Source organism: Ursus americanus, chromosome 16, assembly GCF_024610735.1.
Source record: "Ursus americanus isolate L20-20 chromosome 16, mUrsAme1.1.p, whole genome shotgun sequence".
NCBI classification, from domain to species: Eukaryota; Metazoa; Chordata; class Mammalia; order Carnivora; family Ursidae; genus Ursus; species Ursus americanus.
Genome location: NC_142142.1, coordinates 5,098,791 through 5,108,755, shown reverse-complemented (window position 1 = coordinate 5,108,755; position 9,965 = coordinate 5,098,791). Strand labels below are relative to the sequence as shown.

The 9,965-nt window shown below is 45.4% G+C and overlaps 2 protein-coding genes across 2 annotated transcripts; both read left to right on the top strand.

Moving 5' to 3' along the window:
- Positions 1 to 324: 324 nt before the first annotated feature.
- Positions 325 to 1,317, top strand: LOC123803726 (olfactory receptor 51M1). Its single transcript, XM_045815383.1, has one exon. It carries the CDS (start codon positions 325 to 327, stop codon positions 1,315 to 1,317), a length of 993 nt encoding a protein of 330 aa, XP_045671339.1.
- Positions 1,318 to 7,850: 6,533 nt separating this feature from the next.
- On the top strand, positions 7,851 to 8,804 carry LOC123803739 (olfactory receptor 51L1-like). Its single transcript, XM_045815397.2, is given in 1 exon segment — positions 7,851 to 8,804. A coding segment is annotated over 1 exon segment (954 nt).
- The last annotated feature ends 1,161 nt before the right edge of the window (positions 8,805 to 9,965 follow it).

Below are 9,965 nucleotides of genomic sequence, written 5' to 3'. Positions count from 1 at the left end.
ATGTGCAATTAATGAATCATTGAACATTATATCAAAAACTAAGGATGTACTATACGTTCGTTGGCTAATTGAATTTAAATTGGAAAATGCTTCTGTCTTCAGGCGAAAAAAAGGAAGTTACAGGACTACTGGAGAAAATCTGTTGAGTGTGGTGCTATAAGACAGTCTGGAACAGCTAGCAGGGTGGTAGAATTGATAATAGTGAATTAGATGATACCAAAGATGAAAAGGATCATGATTCTGCTTATGATGGTGTGACTGTTCGCAAGACTGGAAAATTCATAACTAGAAATATCCATTTACTTTCAGCTCCATCCCTGAGGAATGCCAGCCCAATATCCCCTCAGTCCTCAATCCGTGCTCTTGTCCAACATCACTCAGTTTAGCCCCATGTTCTACCTCACTGGCTTTCCAGGATTGGAAGCCATCGAACACTGGATATTCATCCCCTTTTTCCTCATGTACCTTGTGGCCATCTCAGGCAATTGTTTCATTCTGATAATTATTAAGACCAACCCTCGTCTGCACACACCCATGTACTATCTACTCTCCTTTCTGGCCTTCACTGACCTGGGACTGTCAGTGTCGACCTTGCCCACTACTGTGGGAATCTTTTGGTTCAAATCTCATGGTATCTACCTTGCAGCTTGCCAAATCCAGATGTTTTGCATCCACTCATTTTCCTTCATGGAGTCCTCTGTGCTCCTTATCATGTCCTTTGACCGCTGCTTGGCCATCTGCCACCCCCTTAGGTACTCGGTCATTATCACTAGCCAGCGAGTGATTAGGACAGGTCTGGCTGTCATCTTCCGGGGCCCTGTGGCCCTAGTTCCTCTTGTCGTGCTCCTGAAGACTTTTCCCTACTGTGGGCCTCGAGTCCTCTCCCATTCTTTCTGCCTACACCAGGAAGTGATACACCTGGCCTGCACAGATACCACCTTCAACAACCTGTACGGACTGTCGGTAGTGGCATTCACCATGATGCTGGACCTGGTGCTCATCACACTGTCCTATGGGGTCATCCTGTGCACCGTGGCCAGACTGGCCTCCCAAGAGGAGCAGCTCCGAGCCTTCCAAACATGTACCTCACACATCTGTGCTGTGCTGATATTCTTCGTGCCCATGGTGGGGCTGTCTCTGGTCCACCGCTTTGGGAAGCATGCCCCACTTGCTGTCCACCTTCTTATGGCCAATGTCTATCTCTTCGTGCCTCCCATGCTTAATCCAATCATATATAGTATTAAGACCAAGGAGATCCGCCATGTTATCAGCAAGCTCCTGGGTCTTAAGAAGGTCAGTGCTGGGTCCTGGGGCTAAAAATTCCACTGGGTACCCAAGAGAAAGTCCCAGATCAAGCCAAAGATTGATAGCATTAAGAACCTACTATTACCCCACATGTTCCCCAAGATTCTTTTCCATTGCCCTAAATAAAATATGTATGAGTTTCTTTTCCTGAGTTATGGGTTAAGAATGCTGACGTGCTCTTGCTTAAATTATAATGCCTCCTCCTACGTCTGAGACCTAGATGTTTTGGTAGCACCAAAAACCGCGTAGAAGACTGTTGAGGGTCATCGTCCATGTGCAAATATTAAAACTAAAATGAAACTGAACAAAAATGAAAACAGAACAGTAAATAAAAAGGCACCCAGAACAGAACCTTGCAGAGAAGAGATCAATTCACCTCAGGAAATGTACCTTCTCCCATGGCTCCTTGGGACTAATACCCTCTTCTCTACCTGGTCAAGTCCTTCTCTTCAGTTTCTATCCTGGCCTTATTCAAGACGAGGGCCTACTTTGCCAAAGGAAGTTCAAGTAAAACACACACACACACACACACACACACACACACACACACACACACACACAATCACTTGCTTCTCCTTAACTTCTTTGCCACAGAAGTGAACTCCTTTAGTTTTAAGTCCATAGAACTTCTATACTCATGCATTGTCTATGTTTTCAACTCCCATGTCCTCCTCTACAGTAAAAAACAAGAACAAACTCACAAAAGGAAACTCATCAAGGCTAGATTTGTTCATGCTAATGACAATATTTGGTGTAAACTACGTGATCCATTCACTAGCACCAATTCTATGCTCCCACATGTGAAGCTCTTTACACACGTCATGTTATTTAATATCCTCATGCCTCCCTAAGCCTTCGAAGCTGGCATTGTGCGGCATTGTGTTTGTAAAATATCTATTTTCATGTAATTAAAACATGTTTTTCAGGTACCTGAAATTCGTGTAATTTATAATGTCTTGCTTTGTGACAGCTCAGCCTCTGTGTGTTTCCCTCGCTATCTGGAATGTTGGATGCAGTGAGAAAGCAGCCATTACTAAAGAATGCCTGTTAAATCTTTACATTTCCTGTGAATCTTTTTGGTTTTCTACTCTGTCAGGAAGGGTTAGTCCTTTTCAAATCTGCCTCCTGCAAAAGATAAATGACTTTCTCAAAAGCAGAGACTGTATCTTATTGATCTTTGCACTTAAGTATATGTCCCAAAGCTTGTAGTGTCTATGTATTTGCTGAATGAATGAGCATCCCACTACCTGGTGGGAAAGAAAGTCTCAAAGGGAGGCTAGACTGGGGGAAAGAAGATCACAGAAAAGACACTGAGGGTCAACCAATAAATTTTCTTGTAACAATAGCAGCTAGTGGGAGAAGAGCATGAAGAGTCACCTGATCTATGAAGTATCTCATGATGGTACTTAAGGGTCATTAAGTTTCCATGACGGATAAATGGGGTGCCCAACGACCAAGTTCTGGAAAGACACCGATCCCTCTTTCTTGAAGAAAGACAGGTGGGGGAATGGGGTAACAAGGTGATGGGCCTTAAGGAGTTTGCAGGTCTGCATCCATCTAAGGAGTTTCCTCTGAGGGCCCAAGACCCAAGGCAGCAGGACAGAGAGCCGTATAACTGCCATTGTAGCAGATGCAGACTGGCATCCTGATTTAGTCAGAAGAGTCTGGGACAGGAAGTGAGAAGTGCTGCAGGGCTGGGGAAAGAAGCTACAGAGAACAAGGGACCAGTAAGTTGTTGAAGATGGATAGAGGCAGCCAACCCAATGACCTCTCTGGTACCTCTTATCTAGAAGGTCTATAAGTAGGGTGATGGGATAGGGCAGCTTCTAGGATTATGGCCAGTCTGTGGTATGTTATCTCCCCGTGATCTTTTGGGTTGGAAAGAGAGAACCAGAATTTGTTACTGGGTGTTCATTTGCAAACACAGCAGCTTCCCGGGTAAAATCTGAAACTGGCCCTGGTACATGGAGGGCAGGGAGAGACTGAAGAAAGAGGCAGGCCACTCCAGATTGGTAGATGGCAGGTTTAATAAGCAAGAGAACTTACGTACAGGGCATGTCTTGGGCACCACAAGAAAAGTAGCTCTCTGCACCCACCACCAGAATCTTAACTGGGTTCAAGCACGTATACCATCCAGATGGGCTCAACAACACCTTACTCTCTTAAGGCTGTGTTGTTGGAGCAGCTTCTGAGAGTGGGGAAGGCAGACGGAAGGCACATTCCAAGGACAGAGGTGAAGGATCAGAAGCCTCAGATTTCTTGGTCTATCTTGTGGGTCAAGCTGTGGTCATGTCCTCTTGGTGCCCTCCCCCAGTACCAGACTGGGAGTCGGACTGGAGTGAAACAGGATTATGATAGGTATAGATCATAACCTCATCAACTCCACCCCCCCAAAACAGATGTGGCTTCCAACACTTTAGAAGACTTTTTTCCACAGTCCCTTTAAGCCCAATAGTTTCCCTGGAAAGAAAACAGGGAACATGTGAAAATTTTCCATCGCAGAAAAAGGTTAAGATGTGGAAGGATTCAGTCACTTCACCAAGGTCATGTGGCCGGCTGTCCAAACACTGCTTAAGAGCTCAGAGTCCCAACTCTAAGCTTCTCGCTCTGCTTTTGTCAGATCGCTTGTTGGCTTTCCCTTGGAGCTTGCCACAGATACGAAGGGAAGAGCTGTAGTTCTCATATGGTAGGTCATCGTTGCGGAGAACTTCACATGAGAAGGTACTGGAAACCACAGATGATCATCTGCATCTGTTCAGTGTGTGGTTCTAACCGCACCACACGTAGAGTCGCTTATGAATGGCTCTATAATCTACGACGTAGGTGTCATAATTGTCCTAACTTTTCAGATGAGGAAACTGAGATTAAGCAAATAATTTGCACAATTAGAGAGTTAAATGTTGGATATACGGTTTGAATGCAGATCTGATTCCAGAGCTACTTTCTTCACCACCACACTGTCCTGCCTAACAACACTGTGTCCAGAGGGCCACAGGACTCCACAGGTTCTCCACTGTCAGGTGGCTTGAGAGGGCGAGACTGAACCGAGGGCTGTGGGAGATTCCTTGGCTGTCTCCCCACCCCTCTGCTCCTCATGCTTCTCCATATCAGCTCCTTCATCTGACCACATCCCCATCCTCATCCTCTCTGCTGCCCAGCTTCTCTCTCATGTTGTCTCACAGGAGACTCCTTTCTCCTCAATGCCCCCTCTTTTGGGGGGGGGGATTTTATTTATTTATTTGACAGAGAGAAAGAGAGACAGAGAGCACAAGAAGGGGAGGGGCAGAGGGAGAGGGAGAAGCAAGCTCCCCCACTGAGCAGGGAACCTGACATGGGGCTCCATCCCAGGACCCCAGGCTCATGACCTCAGTAGGAGGCAGACATTTAACCAACTAAGCCACCCAGGTGCCCTGACCCTGCCTCTTTTGTTTGACCCACCACTCTGCCCCCACCCCTCTCTGTTTCTCCCTCTCTCCCTCCATCCTTCCTCATTCTCTAAGCTTCCTGTCAGTTTAGCCCCTGGCTTTCCCCTTCACTGTTCCCCAGACTCTGTCCTCTCCCCAGTTCTCTTTCCATGTCTATCTGGCACCAGTCTCCCTCTCCTCAGTCTTTCAGCAGCCTCTTTCTTTTTGTTTGTTTGTTTGTTTTATTATATTATGTTAGTCACCATACAGTACATCCCCGGTTTCCGATGTAAAGTTCGATGATTCATTAGTTGCGTATAACACCCAGTGCACCATGCAATACATGCCCTCCTTACTACCCATCACCAGCCTATCCCATTCCCCCACCCCCACCCCTCTGAAGCCCTCAGTTTGTTTCTCATACTCCATAGTCTCTCATGCTTCATTCCCCCTTCTGATTACCCCCCCTTTCTTTATCCCTTTCTTCCCCTACCGATCATCCTAGTTCTTATGTTCCATAGATGAGAGAAATCATATGATAATTGTCTTTCTCTGCTTGACTTATTTCGCTTGGCATTATCTCCTCCAGTGCCATCCATGTTGCAGCAAATGTTGAGAACTCGTTCTTTCTGATGGCTGAGTAATATTCCATTGTATATATGGACCACAACTTCTTAATCCAGTCATCTGTTGAAGGGCATCTCGTCTCCTTCCACGATTTAGCTATTGTGGACATTGCTGCTATGAACATTGGGGTGCATACGGCCCTTCTCTTCACTACGTCTGTATCTTTGGGGTAAACACCCAGTAGTGCAATGGCTGGATCATAGGGTAGCTCAATTTTTAGCTTTTTAAGGGACCTCCACACTGTTTTCCAGAGTGGCTGTACCAACTTGCATTCCCACCAACAATTAGGAGGGATCCCCTTTCTCCACATCCTCTCCAACAATTGTGGTTTCTTGCCTTGTCTATCTTTGCCGTTCTAGCTGGCGTAAGGTGGAATCTCAGTGTGCAGCCTCTCTCTGACCATAGCTTTGCCATCCTCCAACTCCTCCGTCCCTACCTTCTCTGTCTCACACGTCCTCGTCTGGTGCTCTTCAGTTTCTTCCTCTAAGTTACACAAGCCCCTTTCTCCCTGACACCCAGCTGGCCCTTTTCTGTCCTTCAACATCTTTCCCCCCAGCTTTCACCACACCCCATCCTTCGTTGTCTACTCCTCACAGTCTTCCAGCTTACTCTGCTTCCTGAACCATGGGCCTCCCCGGCTTCCTTCTCAGAGCATTCTTATTAAGCCTACTATTTCATTTCCTTCCTCTGTTTGACCCTCATTATACCTTCCCCTATTCCTCAGTCTCGTCCTGTCTGTCCCTCAGTAGATGCTGTGATCTATTCCTCAGTATCCCCTGTGAGCACAGTCCCTCAGTTACTCCCTCAGTCTGTTGGACTGTCAGTAGGTTCCTAATCTTTCAAAGGCACATGGCACGTTATGCCAAGACCTAAAGCACTGTCATGTTAAAGAGGAGATGGAGTTTATTTCTGCATAACAGGAGGAGACAAAGAGCAAAAACCGGAGGGGAAGAATACAAGAAAAGTAGCATTTGGTTTGGTGACAATAACAAATATATTTATTGTTTATTATAATACAGATTTGGTGCTAAATTTTATATACATTGTGTGTCAATTAAAACACATCCATTCTTTAATTAGGAAACACTATCATTTATTTTACTGATGAGGATACAGAAGCAAATATTATATCAGACAGTGAGATCCGCATAGCAGGGCTTATCTTGTGAGCACCTCTCTAGGTACCCCTGTCTTTAGTTTTTAATGAACTAATTTGAACAAGGAACAAGCTTTGTCGCCATTGCTTCTGTTTTAAGGTACACTTATTGATATGCTTTTTTTGCAATACCCACTTAGGAAATACTACTCAAATAAGTTGCCCTGATTTATTAAAGTTGTGTCAGGTCTCCAGCTTGATTTTGGAGAAGAGATACCTTTAAAAACATGGAGATTAAAGAAAAAGAAAGAGAGAGAGAGAGAGAGACAGAGAGAGAGAAAGAAGGAAGGAAGGAAAGAAGGAACGAAGGAATGAACGAAGGAAGGAAAGAGGAAGGAGCAGTCATGTCAGTAGACTCTCAAATTAGCTTTGAAAATAAAGAAATTCCTGGGGTGCATGGGTGGCTCAGTTGGTTAAACAACTGACTCTTGGTTTTGGCTCAGGTCATGATCTCATGGGTCATGAGACTTAGCCCCACGTTGGACTCCCCACTCAGCAGACAGTCTGCTTGAGATTCTTTCCCTCTCCCTCCCTCCATGAACACACTTGCATGCACTCTCTCTGTCTCTAAAGTAAATAAATACATACATAAATAAATAAATAAACCTAAACAAAGAAAAGAAAGGAAATTCCAGGAATTAGAGTAAAACCAGCAGCTTCAAAGATGTAGACTGTATAGGATGAATTAGTTTGACTTCCCAGGGACCTGAGATGCTTGAGGAATGAGGTACTGGAGAATGAGTCATGGGTTCTTTAAGAGGGGTTGGGTTTGGAGAGAGAAGATAGCTCTTCTCCCAATCATAGGGACATGTGGGGAGGATCTCATAACGGCAAAAAGGAGATAAAGTGGAGCGCAAACTGGATGAGGAAACTCTCTACAGGCATTCTTGATTTGCTTAGAAAAATTAGGTATAATTTCTTCTACAGGAAAAGCTTGAAGGGGTAGGGTCATACAGAGAAGACAACTTGGGAGTAACAGAATTTCAGAGAATCTCAGCATTCTGTCAAGGTTGAGTTCTAGATTCTTCTAAGGAAAGTTAAACAAAGCACAATAAAACAAAAAACCCTATGTCACAACTGGTTAAGAGCAAAAGTAGAGAAAACCCTTGTTGAGGCTTGCTGTCCCTGAGGTAAGTAAAGGGTTGGTTGGGAATAAGAGAAAGAGGGGAGGAAGCAGGAAAAGGACAGGCTGTTTGAATGGGCAGTGGTTAATCAAGAGGTCACTGAGTCCACTGTGTGCAGAGAGGTCAGACCAGCCAGCAGCGGATTGGTGTCCAGTGATAGGAGTGCTCCTGCTTAATGGCCTAGTAACCTTCAACATACTACCTCCTTGTCCTAGAACGAACAGACTCTTGAGAATGAGGACACCCATCCTACCAAATGCCAACGCGAGCTTCTCCACATTCCTCCTGACAGGCTTCCCAGGCCTGGAATGGGCTCACTGCTGGATCTCACTACCCATTTTTGTAGGATACTTGGTGGCTATTGTAGGTAATGCTACCATCTTGCATCTGGTTCGAACTGACCCCTCTCTCCAACAGCCCATGTACTACTTCCTGGCCATCCTGGCTGTGACCGACTTGGGCCTGTGCATGTCCACGCTGCCCTCAGTGTTGAGCGTGCTGTGGTTTGATGCCCGGGTGGTGGGTCTGGTGCCCTGCGTTCTGCAACAGCACTTCCTTCACTCCTTCTCCTTCGTGGAGTCCGCTGGGCTGTTCGCTATGGCTCTGGACCGCCTGGTGGCCATCCGGTTCCCACTGCGCTAGGCATCTGTGCTCACGGGTCCTCGTGTGGCACTGGCTGGGGCTGTGCTGGGCATGCGCAGTGCCACCATCACTGTGGCATCCTCGCTGAACCTGCTTAAGTTCGACTACTGTCGCCCAGGGGAGCTGTCACATGCCTACTGCCTTCTCCAGTACATGATCTGCCTGGCCTGCTCCGACACACGCTTCAACAGACTCTATGGGCTGTGCATCCTCATGCTGGCCGTGGGCTCCGACGTCCTTTTCTGCCTGCTCTCCAATGCGGTCATCCTCTGCGCTGTGCTGGCCATCGCCTCTGCTGGAGGGAGGCTGAAGGCCCTCAACACCTGCGTCTCGCACATCCTGGCTGTGCTCTGCTTCTGTGTGCCCGTGCTAGGCCTGTCCATTGTGCACGGATTTGGGCACCACAGCTCACCCTCGGTGCACATCCTCATGGGCACTGTCTCTGTGCTCTTCCCACCCCTGATGCACCCTGTTATCTTCAGCATCAAGACCCGGCAGATCCGCAGGGCCATCCTCAAGGTGGTTTCCCGGGGGAAGATACAGTGAGACATTGGCAATGGACTATAGCGATTCAAAATGAAGAATGACTTAAAGCTTCTTTATAAAGTCTTCATACCACGAAGCAAGTTCTGTTCGCCCACTTTATTTTGAGCAATTGATTGTAGGTCATGAATTGACTCTAATGTTAAAATCAAAAAGAGTCTATGCTCGTTTTTACTTATGTAGATACTTATAAATACACAGCCACTACTTTCTTACATTAAAAAGAATGATTACATATATATATATATACACACACATATATATATTTTTTTACTTAAATGTTTACATGTTCTAAGTGATTTTTATATCTGCTCCTCTACTGATTTGGTAGAACTCTAATTCCATAATAATGTCATTAGTGATAAGTTACTCTGATGATGTGGAGAGTTAAATCATCACTTCATATTTTTTGGATTAACAAATGAGTTTGCCACCATTCATCAAAATATAATAATTCCATTATATACATTCATCAGGGATAACTTCACTGTATACCTAAGAGGAACTTTCCAGTGTTGTTTTTTTTTTTTTTTTTTGGTCCATATCATAGTCTGGGACAGAACTAAATTCAGGGGAGGCATAAAAGCCTAACTTATAGGACGCCTGGGTGGCTCAGTCGGTTAAGTGTCCGACAGTGTTTTGGCTCAGGTTATGATTCCAGGGTCTTGAGATTGAGCCCTGAGTCTGGCTCCATGCTAGATGTGGAGCCTGCTTAGGATTCTCTCTCTCTCCCTCTCCCTGTGTCCCCCCAACTCACGTGTGCTCTCTCTCTCTCTCTCTCTCAAAAAGAAAAAAATCCCTAATTTATAACCAGAATGAGAAAAAAATGGGGTTTACAGTGTGCCAGATCTGTAGGTAGAGATATGACAGAAGTATGTCCTTGAGTCACTGACCTAAGGAAAGAATCCCCAGATCTGAGTACAAGGTGCAAATTCAACAGGCTACTTAGATCATACTTTGCCTGTTTCAGTAGAAGGTAATTTCTGTAGTCCCCAAAGGACACAGGAATGTCACTGATCAATAAGGTTTAGGATATAAGACAATTATCAGAGTATATTAGAAGTGTCTTTAAGCAACCATATACTGTCATACAAATACATAAGATTAGAGAGAAATTCAAGACATTCAGGCACATATTCAGACATGAATGGATATTCACTTGCA

What these genes read in the sequence shown, in the direction of transcription:
- LOC123803726 (XM_045815383.1), top strand. Translation starts at nt 325, where the DNA reads ATGCCAGCCCAATATCCCCTCAGTCCTCAATCCGTGCTCTTGTCCAAC.